Source organism: Cygnus olor, chromosome 1 (assembly GCF_009769625.2).
Source record: "Cygnus olor isolate bCygOlo1 chromosome 1, bCygOlo1.pri.v2, whole genome shotgun sequence".
Lineage (NCBI taxonomy): Eukaryota > Metazoa > Chordata > Aves > Anseriformes > Anatidae > Cygnus > Cygnus olor.
In genome coordinates this window covers 2,051,575-2,068,448 of record NC_049169.1, presented here as the reverse complement: position 1 = coordinate 2,068,448, position 16,874 = coordinate 2,051,575, and the positions used below count along the sequence as shown (strand labels likewise).

At 45.4% G+C, this 16,874-nt stretch overlaps 1 protein-coding gene across 4 annotated transcripts in view; it reads left to right on the top strand.

Annotated features, from left to right (window-relative positions):
- Window positions 1-15,461, top strand: part of EXOC4 (exocyst complex component 4) — a 382,143-nt gene extending 366,682 nt beyond the window's left edge. For all 4 annotated transcript variants that reach the window (XM_040546059.1, XM_040546040.1, XM_040546051.1 and 1 more), the window contains one exon: window positions 14,078-15,461. In XM_040546059.1, coding sequence (XP_040401993.1) covers window positions 14,078-14,315 — 238 coding nt within the window. In that variant the 3' untranslated portion in view covers window positions 14,316-15,461. The remainder of the gene's footprint in view (window positions 1-14,077) is intronic.
- The last annotated feature ends 1,413 nt before the right edge of the window (window positions 15,462-16,874 follow it).

The following is a 16,874-nucleotide window of genomic DNA, read 5'->3' as shown; positions in this document are numbered from 1 at the left end:
TTCTAAGTTTTCTTTTCCTTTATGGTAGCGAAGAGTCGTGCCCACCAACACAAACGATGGGCTCCGTGGATCTTCTGCTCTCCTTGGAGCAACGTGCTCCATGCTCACCTGTGAGGTGTAGGAAGCTTCCCTAAGGGGAGCTGGAAGGGATGGCGGGAGGAAAGCCATTTCAGCTCTTTTTAATTTTTTAACCAGATAGGGACTAACAAACAAATCTTCAGTTGTCTTACATTTCCTAAAGGCTCAAGTAACATCATGGAGGTAGTTCTGGTCTGAGGTGTCTCTCTCATTTGGCCTGACTGTCATGACTGATACCATTCAATTGAGGTCAAAACTTGGCCTCGGACTCCAGACTGAGTCTGAAGAAGCGTTCAGAGTCACCCCGCAGGACCACATACCCCCATGAGCATACGTGAACTCAATGTCTGAGCTCTCACATATCCTTCTCGGAGCTCCTATTTGCTCCAGAAGCAGCTTTTAGAAATTCCTTTCTGCTCCCATGCACTGAGCTTGCGCGTTGAGGGTTTGCTTGCTTTTTGGGAGCTCCCACTTAAACACACAGCAAACAGCTGTTAGATGAAGGACAGATATTTTAAGAAGGGAGGTTGGTGTGAGACATAAAAAAAAAAAAAAAAAAAGGCAAGGAAAGGAGGAACCATCAGTGTGTGAAGAACAACCTTCCCAGGCATTTGTCTAGAGCTGAAATAAAGGTAAATATTGGATTGTCAGCTTGAAATGCATCTCTATTGCCTAGCTCCAGCCTGCAAATGGAAGCAATTAGAAAAATGTCCTGCCTTTTTCACAGTAGGCTGCTTCTTTCTAGCACAAGCCCCACAGACAGAAAGACACACGCAAGTCCTTAAGTAGCAGATTGGTTTACCCTGTCAGTCAGCTCTCATTAGACACTGCAGTGTTTCATACCCGGTAATCTGCTCAGAAGCAACAGATATTGGCACCGTGCGATAGGTTTTTAAGAGTTACCACTCAGCCCTTTTCCATGCACTGAAGTCGTGCCTGTTGCAGAGGTCCTTCTCTTAATTAAGTTGAGCCGGGCAGCGGAGCAAATCAACCCGCTGGTGCAGGGGCACCAAGGAATTAGAAATGTTTCACTCGAAAGGTGTATGAGCTGGCAGGGCACAGCTGATAGGGGACAGGCTGGGATGTGGCCAGCTGTGGAAAGGATGGTCATGGTTGTGGCTGAGGACAGGAGTGAGGACAGAGGAGCAGGGAATAGCAATGGCACGGGGCCAGTTCCTGATAGAATGTAGGGAGGAAGAGGGAAAATGAGCAAAGGACAAAAATAGCACACCTGAGAGGAGTGACGGGGTCACGTCATGGCATAGTGATGGGGTTAGGGCAGAGCAAGACATCTGGACAGTAGTGTGCAGTGTAGAACCCATAGAGCAAAGCTTAGGTTATGTATGGAAATCTCTCCGTGGCCAGGAGCCCCAAGACATGCAGCACGTACCTCAAAGAGCACTTCTTTGAGGCATCCATCTGGCTCAGTAGGTCCCCAGTGACTGGGAGGAGGATCTAGAGAAGCTTCACTGACTTGCTCCTCGCTGTTGGCCACTTCCAGAGGTGGGACACCACAACATGGACTTCTGGTGGACCACAATGTGGCCTGCAGAAACCATCCCTACACTGCCTGGCAGCTCCCCGGGCACTCGTCTTCCACGGCAGGATGAGCAGACCCTCAGATACCCGTGACCAGCAGCACTGTGCCAACGTGTCCCAACATATCTGCTCATCACATGAACCTGCACACGTGCTCACCGTGCCATGAGCTCTAGGCATGGCAGCTGGGCTCAGCTGCTTTAGGACTGACCACATCTCGAGGACCTCGGGTCGGTCACTGTTAGCCTGTCTCCAAAGAGCACAGTGCCATGCTAAAGTGGCTGAACTGCTTCTACTTAAAGCTGGCTCAAATCTCTCTCAGATGACCCTACCTAGCGCAGGCTCCGTTCCCAGATTTACCAAGGGCTTGCTAAAGATGTAACTTGCTTTCCTTCACACAGTGCCATTTGAAATAGCCATGGACAGCATACATACCTGAGGTGGTGTGGCACGGGGGTCACGGGAGACCCAAACCCTTCTGAGATGGCTGCAGTAGACACTGGTGTGTAGGCAAACAGGATCTGTAAATCTCTAAATGTCGCGTGGTACCACCAGGAATTCTTTTCCCGTGTCAGTGCTTCATCTGAGTTGGCCAAAGGAAGTTCAAAGACTGTTGTTCCACGTTTCAGATGCCAAGAACTGGGGCATACAAGAGCCAAAGCTCTTGTCTGACGGAGGCACCTGGGAGCCTTCCTCACTCAGTGGTACTGAAGTGATGATGATGAGCATGGAGTTTGCCCTCCTGCTAGAGAATGTGCTCACCTCCAGCTGATTTCCTACGGGTTTCTATACTGCCTGCCTCCTGAGCAAGGGAACACTGATGAGTACGCAAAGAAGCCCCAGCCTCGCCAAGAGGAGACCAGCTCCTGGCTCTGGGTTCTAACCATCTTCTTACAGGCTGCATGGAGCAAGTTGCCTCACGTGGAGACAAGCTTTTCACTATGGAGTAGCAGCTCCATGCCATCCTTTTTCCCCGTTCTTCCTTCTTCAAGCTCATGCAGAAGCATCCTACCTATGGTATTCAGCCACCCCAGTGCCTTCCAGAGCTTTTCTGGAAATGGTGTGGTCCATCTGAGTTGGATTTTGGATACTAAGGTGTGATTGCCATAAATACCCTCCGGCTTCCATCCTATAATGAGACAGCAATGCTGCCCGCAAAGGCAAGCTGTGATTTTTGCAGCTAGATCTGGGAAGAACGGAGCAAACCGAGATGATTCTTCAGCTGCAGAAGGTGACGGGCTGCAGGGCACGAAACGCAGTCTGAGCAGGGAGCGCAGGTCAGGCAGCTCCTGTCTATCCGAGGTAGTTCCTCTGGTGAGGCTGACATTAAAAATTCTGACTCAAATGCAGGAAACATGGAGTTAAGGAGGTGAATTATTGATTGAGCACAACTATTACCGTATCTGACAGATGGAGACTGTCTGAGAACATTTTGCAGAGTGGCATCTGCACTGCGCCTGATTGGCGTCCCTGAACTTTCACACATCAGATGCAGAATATCAACACACAAACTCTGATGTAGCAATTAAATCTGTCCTGTAATGAACCTGGGCATCGTAGCCAAGAGAAATCTATACGCTCAGTTATGGACTGAAAGCCTCAATTCTCGTATTTTGAGAAGGTATTAAAATAATTACATCCAGACCTCTGCGTTTGAACCTACACTTCTGATGTCAGCACAAACAGCCATGCATCACTTTCAGGAAACGGTCTGCAGTGTGTAATCCCTTACTCAGATTTTATTGAAGGCTGTAAAGCTTGCCTTGTGTTTTACAATTTGTATTCCAGATTTAAGATGAAATAATATGGCCAGGATGTAAAATACAGATGACGTCTCACGTCGCATAAGTGCATTAACATCCGAAGCTGAAGTCCCTCGAGTGCATACAGAAGCGATCCATCAGATACGTATTCCACATTGTCATGTGTGCAAAAACAAGGAGAAGAAGACGAGAGGTGCAAATAATAGCAAGCTTTCCTGAAGAACAGCTTGTATTATGAAAAAGCAATATGTAAAATATGTCTTTTTAAATAAGATTCAGTGCCTTCATCTTCCAGGTTGTTTTCTTAAGCCCAACGCAACTCAGTAAATGATTGCAATTTTTTGCAATCTGTTAACTGTTTGGCACGCTGGGTGAATTTGTTCTCCCTTCACTGGTAGCATGCAAATGTTCTGAGCATCGTCAGGAAAATGCGTTTTTTGTCACTGGAGGGGGTTCAGAGGTCAGGACCCATTGGGAAGCTGGCCCTGGGAGGTTACAGAATGGGGATGGCTTTTCCTGAGCAGTACCCAGCCTGTTGCACACACAAAGACTTCAGCCTAGCCCTTAATCTCAACAGACCTTCATTTTCTTAACCGTAAAGCAGCCTTCTGAGAAAACAGAAGCTCTGTATGTGGTATTTCTAAAGTGCTTTGAGATGTACAAATGGGAATTGAAAGAGAAGGTAAATGAGTTAATACAGAAAAAATACAGGTTCGATCCTCACAGCAGAATTCTTTCGATAACCTGGAGATTTTGTACCGTTATAAGCATTTTTTAAATGAGATAAAATTAATGCTTCAGAGCTACTTCCCTGGTTTTGCGGGCTGGGAACCACTCCATCCACTTAGAAGCAGTGCTGGGGTTCTCTCCTCACTCTATAGGGACCAGTTTTGTTTCCCTGGAGCCATGGTCACATTGCCATGGAGTCTTGGGTTTGCAGCCAGCACGTGAGGAGTGGTGAGCAAGTCAGCAAGCAGACCTGGCTTTTCCATGCAGTGGAGATAGAAACTGCCTCCATGGCTGTGGTCCTGCCCTGCCCTGACATTGACTCGATGATGTTTTCGTTATGCATGCTAAGGGTTTGCACTGTCTGGCAAAAAATATTGGGGTTTGGATGTGTTGGCTCAAAAAGTTGAGATTATTGGAAGTGAAATTCCATGAAGAATGGCAAGAAGAGGCCACAGTTGTACTGCACACGGCAGCATCGATGCTCACTCAGGCTTAAGTTCTTGAGTTCTTGCCTTCAGGAGCAGGAGAGTTCAAAAGGAGCAATTCAAAGTCACCTTCTTGCTTTGCCTACTGCAGCAATACCTTGGAGAGGCTATGGTTTCCCTCCCTAAGTATGTCTTTTGCCCTGGGTATATTAGAGAGGGAGAAGCAATTTAAACCAAAAATTTTGTGGCAAGAGCAAATGAGTAGCAGCTGGACGTAACTACATCTAGCCTGCAAAGCTGAAGGTTTCCAAGCATCAGAGTTATTGAGACTTGGCATATTAGGTGTGATGAAAGTTTTTTGTGGCCAGTGGCCAACAGAGAAGTCTTGCAGAAGAACATTGATGGTCTTAAGCATTAATTCCTTCATCCAGGAGCCACACAGGTCTCTGTTGAAGTCCCCAGCTCCTGGCCCTCTAAAAAGTTGGCACCAAACGCGTGCTGGCTGCCTGATTTCTCTATAATAACCAACATCCATAGGGCACTTCAACCCAATATAACTACAGATTTTACTGTAGAATGAACTGGCTTCCCCCCATTCCTTGCCCATTCATAGGTGGGAAATCATTGCTGTCAATCCCCTTGAGTCGTAGTGGTAACCCCGCACTGATGAACCAGTAGGTAGAGTTTGAGGCTGCTGCACCGTTTTGTTTTCTTCCTGCTTTGGGTAGATCTGCATCCAGCACTGAGCAAATGGAAAGCCGTAGGATGCATCCCCAATCTCAGCAGTTTCTAGGCTGGCGCAAGGTGAAGAAGGAGAAGAAGCAGCAGTGCCATGAGGCAAGTGAATCCCAACAAGGGCTCTTCCATGAGAACCAGCAGCACATTCAACAAATGGTGACATACCAATTGACGTCAGCTTGGCCACAAAAGCTGGCTTCCCTAATTATTGACACCACTGCAGCATTCAAACCAAATGAATAAAGGTAGTCAGTAAAAAAAAAAAAAAAACATAAATTGGAGTTTTCAAGAATTATTGGCAATTTGCCTGACCTCAGCGAGCCATTCAAGCCTCCTCTAAGCACCAAGGGTCAACCCCAACCTACTACAGGTGGATGCTGGCATGATGGACCTCGTAGTTTCCTATCGCGGTTCACGTGTTGCATCCTGTTCTCTGTTAGCAAGCAGATCCCGTCGGATGTGTCCTTCACCCATCGGTAACTACCGAGCATTCCCATTTTTATTAAAAATCAGCAAACATGCACCACTGAACACCTCCTCGATTACAGCACTGGGCTTTTTTTATCCAGTTCCAAGCCACTTGATCCTAAATAAGGCTGTTGGGTTTTTTTTGCCACAGTAAATGTTGTTCCCAAAGGGTAGCTAAAATTGTATTATTTTTTGCTGACTGGAGCAATCTTTGCAGTACTTTCCATCGAACTGCTGACTCTCTCTTCTGTAGGGCTACATTCATTTCCACATCTCCTCTCATTTATGTATGAGGCAAGGGGAAAAATTGCTTAATATTCTTTATAAACTGGCATATGGTATAGATAATTTTTTTTCTCTTTACTATATGCAGTAAAAATGCAAATGCGTGTGGCTTATTTGCAAATGCTGGCATTAATAACTGATATTTAAACAGAATGGATTAGCATTTTTACTGATACATTAAAAAGATTTTTTCCAATCATTTGCACACTCAAAATCAATTTTAATACAACATGCAAATTGAATTTAATTTTTTTTATTTAAAATTGCATTTATCTGCTTGAACCATTAAATTTACTATTTAATATGTACTTTCCAGCTCACTTGGTTAGAATTTCATTGCTCTTTATCTGTATAAATTTAATTAGCCTTGATATCATCAGTATATTATAGAACTAATTAAAGATTTAGATAAGTGCTGAGGGTGCTTATTTAATACCCTATAAAGTTCCATTTGGAGAGGGAGAAATTCCGTCCTTCGTAGTATCAGCCAGCATGGAGCTATGAGGAGTGGCTCAGACGTCATTTCTGAAAAAAATTACTTAATGGGCTTTAATGGATTTATCCTTCCTTTGAAAAGCCGTGTAATTACCGCATGTCGCCGCGCAGTGCAGGGGTGGTTGCTGCCTTGGAGGGAACGGTTTCTGAAATATCCAGGCACGTGTTCCCCTCATGGTGACGCCATCTGCTGCGCGGAGATCCCCAGCAGGGCATGCTGGTCCCAGACACGAGTGACAACCTGGGGGAAGAAGGGAAAAGAAAATAAGAGGGAAATACCGAGAAGAAAAGTGTTAGATAAGGCAGAGCTGGGCAGGAGTCAGGGGGAAAAGGAGGAGAGGGTAAAGGGGAGATCTTTTGGAAGAGTAGTTACGTTCTGCGCGTATCTTACCTCTTCCGTTCCTAATCATCTCAGGGTTTTGCAGGTATTTTGTCATCTGTATTTTACATAAGGGGATGGAGCAGGGAGAAAACCAAGTGCTTCAGTGACACAGAGCTGCAGAGAGCACCTGAAGGGGGTTTATTTTGAAAAAGAGATGTTAAAACAAAGCTGCTTAGCCTGCATAGAGGCCAACACATAGGTGAGAGGATTTGGTTCTGGTGGTTTGTACACTGGGTAGTTTTATTTTTAAAAAGGAAAGTAATTGGTGTGTGTAATTTGGTTGTCTTCAATTAAGACTCCACTTTTTTACCCGCCTGAAAAAATAAAGCTCCTTTTGTTGCCTGGCTCTGCAACCTGTTCAGATTTCTGTGCCCTGCAGTCCCGAGGAGGGCACAGGACTGCTCAAGGTGTGAAGGTTTACCACCTCTGATACTGCGTTCTGCTTTGGACAAATTACTTCATTTTTAGCTTGGCTCTTCTGGCTGTAGACAAACAACAAGAAAAGCTACAGCAATCCTTACATCACATCCCTGATTTGTGGGTTTATTAAGGGCTGCAATTTGCAGAAGCGTGGAGCACCATTAAGGTATAAATTCACTTTTATTTCTTCCTCTCCTGTTTTCTTTCTTTTTGCAAACCATTTCACATCTTGCATATTTTAGCTTTTTAAGTGCTTTTAACGTTCTTGATGCTCTCATGCTGTACGAACACAGCTCACGGCCGTCTGCTCCTCCTGCTCCAAATTGTGCCGCATGGTGAGGGGGCATCTGCTGGTGGGCTTCTGAGAGGCTGTGAACAAGGTTGTCCCTAGGGCACCTGGAGAAGGTATATATCATAGCCGCACGTTTTTGGCTGGTCTAGCCAAATTTTAGGTTCCCTCTCCAGTCCGTGGAGACCAATAGGTGCTTCTTGGCCATAAGTCATCCCATCCTAAGCTGACATGAGAGGTCCCCGTTTCTTGACGTCTAAACCGTGTGAGGTCCCCCTATGCTTTGGGTTCTTCAGGAGGCAGAAGATCATAGAATCCTAGAATCATTAGGGTTGGAAAAGACCAAGATCATCTGGTCCAACCATCACCCTACCACCAATGTCACCCACTAAACCATGTCCCCACGTTCAACCTTTCCTTGAACACCCCCAGGGACGGTGACTCCACCACCTCCCTGGGCAACCCGTCCCAACGCCTGACTGCTCTTTCTGAGAAGAAATGTCTCCTCATGTCCAACCTGAAACTCCCCTGGCGCAACTTGAGGCCATTCCCTTTGGTCCTATCACTGGTTACCTGTGAGAAGAGGCCGACCCCCCAGCTCCCCACACCTTCCTTTCAGGTAGTTGTAGAGAGCAATAAGGTCTTCCCGGAAAAAAAAAAATGGACCTTACTACTGTTGTCCCCAGAGCTGGTCCACATTAATTAAAAGTCATGAAAGAAAAAAATGATGATCAAGATATATATTCCCTGAGAGTAATGATACTCCTTACTATGTTTTAGGGCTGTGACTGCATACAGGACTTGAAGGACATGATTTAAGACAGTGGTTTAAGAGAGTGGCTGTATGATGTAGCAGGTACCTTCCATCAGCAGTTCCTTTTGTTATCTTAAGCTCCTAAGATGGAAAAAGACCCAGCAGCCATACTTGCAGACTCCTGCTTTAAAATGCTGATCACTGACACCTGTGTGCAAACATCATTGCAGTCTTCATGAGATGTAGAAATTACAGTAATTGCTGGGTTATGGGGATTTTCCTTTGCTTGGTATTTCAAGTTTTGGGAACTTGCTTTGCAAAATCCTGCATGTTACTGGTTCTCACTCCTGTCCCATCTCCAGGGACAAGTAACCCTCAGCTCCATCCTCAGCTCTTTCCCTTTCCCACCTTGACGTCTTGCGCTCTGCAGACAGAAGAGCCCCGTGGGCATCTCTTCTCATTCAATAAGCACTGGAAATCGATTTCTTCTCTATTACATGAACCGAAGTTACCTCATTTCTTGCTGCAGCGCCCCTTTCTGCACTCACTCACCTCCTCCGTGTATTTAAATGGGGTGGTACCACCAAGATCTGCCTGTACCAAAATTCAGTGACTTTATAACTGCAGCTTTGGTCTTTTTTCCTCTCTAAGTGCACGTTCATTGTTCTCACTTTTTTTTTTTTTGCCTAGATTTAGTCTGTAAGTGCTACATACTTAACCTTTTTTACTTTCTTATTTAAGTTCTTATTAGAACATTGTAGATGTGACTCCCTAATCCCCCAAAAGTGTGGGAGGTAAAGAAAGTACAGAATACTTTTTTTTTATTCCTTTTGGGTAAATCGGCACCGAGATCTAAGTTTTCACCTCGTGAATCTCTTTGTATCTGCATCATTATAGAATGGGCACCCAGCTATATAATGAACGAATAATTAAAGTAAGACTCTTTATTCTGAAACATCACACTGTTCATCTGAAGGTCCCTCTCTTAAGAAGAGATCAAGTCATTTTCAGGGAAATCAGAATTTAATTTTGAATTCACCTGGACATCTTTTGAAAAACTTTTCTGTGTGCAGGCCTTGGGTTATAGGTTAACATTAGCATTTAAATGGAGAATGGTATTAATAGCCCTCAGAGGAGCTGGTCTCGTCCTAATTGCCTTTTCAGAGATTTTTTTTCTAAATGAGAGAGCTTCTTTATTTTTGTTCTCTTTCTCCAACGATAGAGTTCAAGAAACCATCTTTTTTGATACATGTATACTAAAAATGCATCCTTGCAAAATTGATTCATTTTTGGCAACGATGTTTTGTTTTATAATTGGTGTAAAAAATAAAAAGGTTGTGTTAATTGGCTTCAACAGTTTTGATTTGCCCATGGGTTGTTTTTTCCTTGGCTTGGGAACCATTTCCACCTGTGATGTTTGGCCTCATTTATTTGCCTCATTTAATTGCTGTTAGTTCGAAGATGTTGTTCGTGTGGTGGTGGATCTTCTGGGCCTGCTATAGTCAGCAGAAAGAGTACAGTTGTATTTGAGCTTTGGATTAGGCATTATTTGCTCTTAGACGAGTGTTTGTCTTCAAAAAAGCACCAGAAGAATTCAAAGGGTGGTTCAGAAACTTTGGACCCAATCTCGTTGCCATCAGGCAGAGGAACAGGTCGCACATGGCTAGGCTGGTGGGCTGCTCATTTTCTCTTCATCTTAGGGCACCTTAGACTGTCCTCTACTCCTCACCTTCTCAAAACACACCATCAACCCCAAGGCTGGTTATAGGGAGGGTTTGGCCAGGCATTTACCCACCTACAGAACCAAAGCCTGGCATGCAAACTGATGTTTCCTTCCCCTTACAGCACAGCAATGGTTGGCACTTCCAAAGGAAATCTGGAGAAATCAGGGAGATGCTCTGTATGAACTTGTACCCCATTTATGCATTTGCCATATCAGATGAACTCAACAAGCCCCATCTACTCTTCTCAGCATCATACAAATGAATAATAACTGAGTAAGGATGCAAACAAAAAGATTTCCCCGATGAGCCGAGTCACCCAGGTGACTTTGCTCCCATCAGCCGCATTTACTCAAGTGAGTAACGATTGATGAGATCAGCTTTGATCCGTTCCCTCCTTACCCCAAATATCTGAGAGCTGAGTGGATCCCACAGCCCAAGTCGATGATCAGGTTAGGATAAATCAGCTTACGTGTGCTGAGCTGTGCTCACGTGGAAGCCAACCGAAGGCTTGGAAAGCTAATATTTTTTTTGTTAGCTATGCTAATCTGCTATTATTTATTAACCCATTTGTCAGATGGTAAAATCAACTTTTGATAAATATTAATTCTTCTTCCTGGTTTTAAATCTCCACTTTAAAACCCAGAGCAGTCTGCCAGCATTTCAGTGAATAGAGATCTCCCTCACCTGTCCATCTATTTCCCCCGTCCCTTACTAACTTGCTTTCCACAACCTCCTCTCGATAATCAAAAGAGCATTTATAATGCCAGGGACAAATACACTTCTGAAAGCAAAATGAAGATCCTAAATAAAAAATCACAGAACAAGAGGCTCATCCCACTCACTCTTTCATATTTCATTATTTGATAACATCAGAAGATGAGTCCATCAGAGCTGCTTGGGCAAAGGCAAACAGGAGTGTGTCTGATCAATATTTATTAATACTTTCAAAGACAAGGGAGGCAAAGTTGAGCAGACTTCGTAATGGAGTGAATAATTACTCATGCAAATAGGGTTTGGCCAAAGGCAAAGCCATGCCAAAGCGGCAGGTTTTTAATTGCACCCAATTAAAAATGCATACCTTTTGCTCGCTCGTACTGTCTCGCTCGCTCATCTTTTTTTTTTTTTTTTTGTATTATTTTGCGGGAAATTTTTAATTAAAAAATAATCTGATCCTGAACCGAGTGACAGATGAATCCTGCGTTTATGAGGTGCAGAATTCTGCAGTAAGCTAGGATTTGGGACAGGCTAACGGAAAGGCAGCCATAAGGACGGGGGGGAATGACAGGCCTGCACTGCTGAGCCTGACTGATGATCAGCTTTAGCATCTCAGGAGAGGGATGTGAAGTGGTGTTGGTCACCCAAATGCCCACTGACGTCTTGGCCAGTCCCTGCATTTGGCCATCCCAGAGTCTGAAGAACCAGGGCTGTGGTGCACCCAAGTGTCATTTAGCAGTAGAGACGCAGGGTCAGATGGAGAGATGACCAGAGGGGCTGTGGGCAGGTCGTTTCTTCTCCCTCCTGGTCCCCTGCTCAAGGGAGGAACAAAATACTGAGTCCACACAGGGATGGAAATGTTCTGGGAAGCTTTCTGATGGCCACTTACTTGTAGGAACTGGAAGCTTTAGCACGTAAGAGGCAAAACTGGTAGCACAGCCCCAACCTCAGGTTTCCTCCCTGTTTAATTGCGGTGTTATTTGGCGTTTTCTGAGTTTAATATTTGCCTCATGGGAAAATAATTAGGAACATTTCAGGCACAGAAGCTCATGCTTGAGAATATGCTTGGGGTTAGGCAGAAGCAGGAAGGACATGTTCTTGCTCCTTCTTTTGAGGTGGTCTGTCACCTTGGAAGGCCAAGTCCTGGGCTTTGAGCAGAGACTTGCCACCTCTCGGAGGGAGATATGCCCCAGCCAAGATACACCCTGTGTCGTTTTTTGAAAATGCAGCCAGAGCTGATAAAAGCAAAATCTCGTTTCACATCTGCTCAGCATCAATTCTCTCAAAGTGATCGATGTTTCCTAAGTCATGGTGTTTTCTCTGGCAGCCGTGCTGATTTTTCTCTGTGTTGTGTATAACCGTATTTGAGATATTGCCAATACCCTCAAAGTCAACCTTATATTCGATTCCTGCCTGTGTGTTGAAGCAGCTTTATAAATACCTTGATCTTTTCAGCATGTTGAGGCTAACAGTGGTTCCTGGGCACGCATCGGGGTGCCAGGACGCTGCAGGGCCCAGTGGTAGGCACCTGCCAGGCAAATTTGAGCTCTTGGTTCCTGCAGCATCCCAAACACAACTGCTTCTGTATGTTGAGTTCAAGCATAAAGGTTACGGGACTATGGCCCAAGGGAGGAACTGAAGTGAAAACTCAGCAGACCTGTCCTTAGACCACTGACCCGCAGGGTTTTGTCAGTCCCTGCCTGTAACTGGATGTCCCCCGAGCTGCTTTAGCTGAGGAATGAGCTGTGTTTTCTGGCTGGGAGGGAGGTTAGCGCAGTGCCAGAGTTAGCCAGCCTGAGCTGATGCTGTCACCGCACTGATGCTTGGAACTGCTGGGTTTTGGGTCTTGTGCCTACCTGCACGAGCAGCCAAAATTAAAAGAACATCCAAATTTAAAACAGGGCTGGTTTTGATGCTGGCGACCTGGTCCTCCTTCAGCGCCAGGAGTTTCATAGCCTGCATCTCAACTGCACAGAGCTAACAGCCTGATTGGTTTTTCATTTCTTATTCAACCCCAAAAGCTATTTTTTATTTGTTTCTTATGCTTTTTTATGTGTATCATCCCCTGCACATGCACACTCCCTTCTTCTCCGACCACCCAACCTGAATCCTGTCAGCCTTCATTCTTGGAACTGGTGATTTTGGAGCTCCCCTTCCTCTCGCTGCAAGCCCACGTGCTCTTGGCTGTCCCCTATCAGCAGTTATGTAGCTGCAGGTTTTCAACCACAGGAGCAAATTCTCACCTCACGGCAGCAGGGAATGTCTTGAAGGAGACAGTGGAGACCAAATGCAGCACTCTGAAGCCCAGTAGCCTGGTCAAGACCTGAGACGTCCCAAACACGGGGTTTTGCCACAGCCAGTTACAGTCATTGCTGCGGTGCTTTGCAGTCTGGCAGCACGCTGGATGCTCTGCAGAAGCACAGCTAAGCCAGACCCGAGAGCCTGCAAAGTAAAGAACAAGAGAAATGTAATATGCAGCTCTGCCATGTTTGGCCTGATTGCTATTTTAATGCAGTCAAAGGGCAGAGAAAGGGAAGGAGGTGATAACTTTTCCTGGAGCCCCTGCTCTTCAGTTTTAAATAATTTATTCCACCCAGATCTAAGGATTAGACTGCAGCCTGGCCTTGTCCTCCTACAGAAGCAGGGGCAGTCATGCAGGTGCTGGAAGTTACAGGATTTGGTTGAAACAGTCCTTGCTGCCATGTGGTGCAAGAAAGGAATCTTTTCACTTCCTCCTTGACCTTTTCAGACCCTTGTTTCTTTACAAGGGTCTGTAACACCAGTATGAATTTATGCCATTAGCCAGCTCCTCTAGAAAGAGGGGTACTTGCCATCCAGGCACCACTTTTTTTTGGATTTGAAACCCCAGACAGACCTAAACCCCAGCCAAGCTTCATCGCTTGCTGGAGCTTACTGCAGTGGAGCCGTAGAGGAGAAACTTCCCCGATCCCTGACCTTATCCTAGGCTCTGCCTTTCAGTTCCCATCATTTGTGCTTTAGATGGAAGAATATGGGAAGCGGGGCGAGTGGGACATGGGCTCCCCTGTGCTTGTACGTGCACACTTGGCATCTCCTGGTGTTCAACAGCATTATCTTTGGGCTTCCTTTGTATACCTAGCAGTCCTTCTCTGCTCATGGCACCACTGAACAAAAAGTAACAGCTGATGGTATGCTACGGAAACACTCTACAGGATTCTACCATTCTACAGATGGTTTTCTAGAACATCAAGCCTCGGTACTCACCAGGGTGTTTTTTTGTTTGCTTGCTTTTCAGGCAGTATTATGAGATGCTCTACAACACAGCAGACGAGCTCTTAAACCTCGTGGTGGATCAAGGCGTGAAGTACACAGAGCTGGAGTACATCTACGCCCTGAACTTACTCCACCGGAGCCAGACGGGTGTGGGAGACCAAACCACACAGAATATGAGGCTGCAGAGGTTGAAGGAGATCATCTGTGAGCAAGCTGCTATCAAACAGGCCACCAAGGACAAGAAAATCACCACTGTTTAACTAAGTTGCTCGTCTTTAGTGAGCAGCAGGGGCTGTCAGGTTGCAGGGCCAAGCTTCTGCGTTTCTGTTAAAATTGGTGGCAAAAGCGTGAATCTTCTTGGGTGGTAGCCTGCTAGTGAGAAGGGAAATGCCATTTGAAATTTGGTTTTGGGGTTCTTTGGGGGGTTTCGATGTGTAATCACGTAATGCTTCCTTAACGCCTTCTCCCAAGAGTGACTGCACTGCAGGAGGAAGAGGCTTTTTGGCGGAGATGTGGGTGGGATATTGGGCTTTGCTCTGTCGCTGCTGCTTTGCCTTGAGATGCAAGGCAAGCTGCTCTCTCTGGGGGAATGGGAAAAGAGATTTCATTGGGTTAGGCCAGAGTCTTCGGTGGAAGTTCAGACCACACTAAAGTAAACAGCACCGTGAGAATTAAGTGCAGATCTGTTGATAACCTGGGATCTTGATGACTTTGAAGCTGTTCCACCACTGTTGCCACATGGGAAGCCTATTTCAGCTTTGCCTGTACTATTCTAAGTGACAGTTGTAGATGCATTTAGTTTTCTGCTCTTTCCACTGCAAAGAGATCTAGTTGCTTATTCCTACAGATAGTAGTAATAAGCCAGTTCTTGTAGTGGGAGGTGACGTGGGACCATTTGTTTCCACTTCTACTTTTTCATTATCACAGAGCCAGATGGCATCAGTTTCTGCAGCTCATACTGCACTGGATGATGGTGGATGTAGGAGAAAATTGCCAATATAAGGCAACAGCAGAACTTAATTCTCTTTTTCTGAATATATCTTTTGAGTATGCTTAGCTCAGAAGATATTTTGTAATCACCATTTGATGCACTGGAAGGACACACAGGCTTACGTAGGCTCAGTGCTAATGGTCAGCAAGGGCAGGAGGAGGGTAGATCCCAGCTCTGCAGTATGAAGCAAGCTCGGGTCACCAGTTCTGCCTTGCCACCTGGTAAAAGGCTCTCGATTCACCGAGGCTGATGAGTTTGTGCCAACCCTCCAAACCAAGAACACACTGCACTTGTATTTGGCAGGTAAATAGTCAGCCCAGCTGGGTTTCACGTCCTGAGATGGATTCTCTCTCAGCTGTTTAACTGCTTGTGCATCAGTCTTGAAACTTCAGAATTAAAGGATATGTAAAGACTCCTCAAAGGCTCTGGTGCTTTATTTCTTTAAGAACTTAATTTAGTGATATTTGAAAGACTCTTTTCTGGGTCCAAAGTTATATGGTGTCCTGTTAACCTCCACGTTAAAAGCAGAACACAGTAGTTCTAAGTCGTTAGGATTTTTTTTCTGATTTCTAGTCTCGTTTTATTCATGAACCTAGTTTTTATTATGCCAGTATCACCCATTAACTCCAAGAGTTCCTTCCTTTCCTTGAGGAATTTGCACGTGGCACAGTGGAGAACACCATCATGGCCATGTATGATGATGAGGGCTCTCCCTGGGGTAGCACGAGGTATGTATTCCCTAGCCCTGGCATCCAAGATGTGCTGCAGTGAGGATGCAAGAAGGCAGCCTATTCTGCATCCAGACATGGGAGGATGGAAAAGAAGCTGATTGGTACATACAAAACAGATTTCAGACCCTTTGAGGTACAGAGATGATGTGTGAGGAGCTCTGAATCCAGACTGGGCTGCTGTGGGCTAGAGTCAAACTATTTTGGATGCATTTTGTCCTTTATTGTTAATAATCTGAGGCTCTGCCTTATCTTTACGTGGCTGATCTTGAGCTTTGCAGTCCACATTTTCCACCCACTGAGCAGCTGTGCTGGTGGGTGCCATGACAGATTGCATGAAAACAAAGAACATTTCAAACTTGGGAGTCTGTTTTTTTCCAAAGTAAATTATTTAAAAGAATCCTCTTTGAACTGCACATCACATTGTCCATCACACCACCACAGGCTGTAAATACAGAGCCCTAGGTCATGTCCATGCAGTGGCCTGAAGTGCAAGAAGGAATTTGCTGGCCTGCGTGGTTCAAGAACACCATGGCATGACTGGAGAGAGGAGAGGCAAGGACTTACCCAGATCCTGGTAAGAGAGATGAAAAAGTTTTGCAATTGAGGTAATTGCAGCATATAATTGGCCAGCATCTCCTTGAGTGTTCAGACTCAGTCCTCTCCAATCCTTTACAACAGAAGTTAATATTATTCAGTCTGTATATCATGGCAGTCACACTAAGGGTAAAAAGGGAGTGCCTGAGGCCACAGAGAAAGACATGAGCAGCATGCGGCTTGTCGGAAGCCAGAGCTCAAGCACCTTATTTCAGCCACCCATTGGCATACTCTGCACAAGCTTTCTTGCTCCACCACAAAAAGATGCTGCCAGAAAGAATCCTCATCAGCTTTTGCAAATCGTTACTGAATATTTTTTCCCTGAAAGGTAACTTTTGACTGCACCATGCTTGCTGTGCCAACAGGTGCTTCAGAAGTATAATGTACCCAGTGAAGGCTGTGATTTTGAAGCAAAGAGGACTCCAGATAGCTCATGTTTAGACAATGCACCTAGCTTTGTGTGTGTAGTTTTTAGATCACCCACTGTCTGAGCTGCCTTCCAA